Here is a 2,120-nt window from a genome sequence, read left to right as displayed (position 1 = left end):
AAAAAAAAACTAGAGATATTAACATGACCACCTCCAATAAAAGCTATGTATGGGAAGAATTTGTACGCATGTGATTGGTCCCACCATCACAATGCATTACTCTTAAGTCTTAGACTAGACAGTAAGGCACCCAGCCAACTATCAAAGGATTGGTTGGAGTTCTAGAGATTGGAGCTCCTGCAATAATAATAATAATAATAATAATAATAATAACAATAATGTTAATTTTTTTATTTATGATTAAAGTCTTCTCTAATTAATTTTAACGTATAAAAATTAATTTCTATCTCCAAATGATTTTAAGAATATATATATATTTTTGTCTTGTCCAATAAGATATTCATAAAAAAATTATTAATTTCTATTATAACAAAAAAATTATTTTATACAAAGATTATATGTACAATAATTAGATTTTGATTAATGGATATAATAAAATCGTTATGATTGCTTAAAACTATGCATTTTTTTTAAAAGAAAAAAAAATGCTTTATGGTCCAACTTTTTCTTTGGCTAATAAGTAAGCAAAGTTGATAAATAGGCTAAACATATGTGAAGAAAATAGGGCTTGTGAAAAGTATAAGTTGAAGGTTTCTTCTTCCTCATTAATTGGCAACAAGTTGCAATGGTGCAATCTTCATATTTGGACCCCTACTTTACCATAAATGATACCGCCACCTGCTCTATCATATGCATGGGATACCTCTTATCTCTTCCCCCAGTAACTAAAATTTATTTCTAGAATTTAAAATCTTTTAGCATCTGTCTCATTTTTAATTAATTACTTAATTCATATCACGTGGCAACATTTCTTTTCTTTATTATTTTTACTTTATTAAAAAAATTCAAATTCAATGAAATTAAATAAAGCCCTACAATTTAAATGTAGGATCTTTTAGACTATCTCAAATTTAGCCATATAAAGTTAATTCTATCTGGTGAAATTTAGTTATAAAAAAAAAAAAAAGAAAATGGTGAGACAGTGAAATAAATCATCACTTCCATCAAATGAAGAAGTAAAAAATAAATAAATAAAATGTGAAAAATGTACAGTAGAAGAGCTGGGCGTCACGGCCCGGCCGGAGCAAGACTAAGATGCAAGTCCAACCCCAATGCTTCATCAAAAGTAGGCCCTCCGTCCCCTTTCGAGAACCTACTCAACGATGTCGGGCCGTTAAGCCCATCTACTCCCCCAGTATGGGCCCTAGTCTGCACTGGTTGCAGCCCACTCGATTTACTCATATCCCCTGCCCCGCCAATATAGGGAAATCCACCAACGCCCCTCCCACCACCGAACCCACTCCCGCCCCCACCACCACCTCCACCACTGGGAAACACGCATCCATGCGAGACGTGGAAAGGTGCCGCCGGCCTTGGCAAGTAAACCCAAGAAGGCGCAGCCCCCGGGACCACAACTGGACCAGCCGGAGCCAAGAGATGAGGCGGCGGGGCAAAGGCGGAGATCATGGGGTTTCTACTGAAGGAAACTGCAGCTGCGGCTGCGTTTCGGGTTGCTTGCATTTGAGCTCGCTTGAGTTGCTGTCTTTCCTTCTTATGTGCGTTCTGGTGGCCACCGAGTGCTTGTGAATTGGCGAATTCTCTGCAGCAGTACTGGCACTCGTATTTTCTACTGTCACCTGAAGCAGCAGCAGCTGCGTCTGGGGAATTAGAAGAAGAAGAAGTCTTGATGGAGTCAGCTGTAAGTTCTTCATCTTCAGAGACGCTGAAGCCGAAGAGTTTTAAGCGCGTGGTTGTAGAACTTGGTTTTGTTTGATAATCTAGCTCTTCCATCTTAGATAGACGAATTAAAGTGACAAAACCAGTGGTTTCCAACAGAGAGAGAGAAAGAGAAAAAGAGAGAGAGAGAGAGAGAGAGAGAGAGAGAGATGTGTAAGAAATGAGGATGTAAGAGGAGATGTTGCATGAGTAGGGTATATATACAAGATTAAAGAAAAGGTTCAGAAAAATGGGATACAGTAGAGAGAGAGATGGTTGCGGACATCCCAAGGAGAAAGAAAGTGTGTGTGTGATGGTATTTGGGAACACGACCCAAGAACACTCGGGGACCCAAAGGATTTGCGCTTGCCTCGCCAATAATATCCTCTTTAAATTAGCAGCAA

The 2,120-nt window shown here is 38.5% G+C and overlaps 1 protein-coding gene across 1 annotated transcript; it reads right to left on the bottom strand.

The window, feature by feature from the left end:
• Positions 1 to 978: 978 nt before the first annotated feature.
• LOC110666805 (zinc finger protein GIS3) lies at positions 979 to 2,120 on the bottom strand. The gene has a single exon (XM_021827426.2). It carries the CDS (start codon positions 1,789 to 1,791, stop codon positions 1,069 to 1,071), a length of 723 nt encoding a protein of 240 aa, XP_021683118.2. The 5' UTR covers positions 1,792 to 2,120; the 3' UTR covers positions 979 to 1,068.

This window comes from Hevea brasiliensis, chromosome 13 (assembly GCF_030052815.1).
Source record: "Hevea brasiliensis isolate MT/VB/25A 57/8 chromosome 13, ASM3005281v1, whole genome shotgun sequence".
Lineage (NCBI taxonomy): Eukaryota > Viridiplantae > Streptophyta > Magnoliopsida > Malpighiales > Euphorbiaceae > Hevea > Hevea brasiliensis.
The sequence above is the reverse complement of the archived record's forward strand: the minus strand, read 5'-3'. Positions and strand labels throughout refer to the sequence as shown.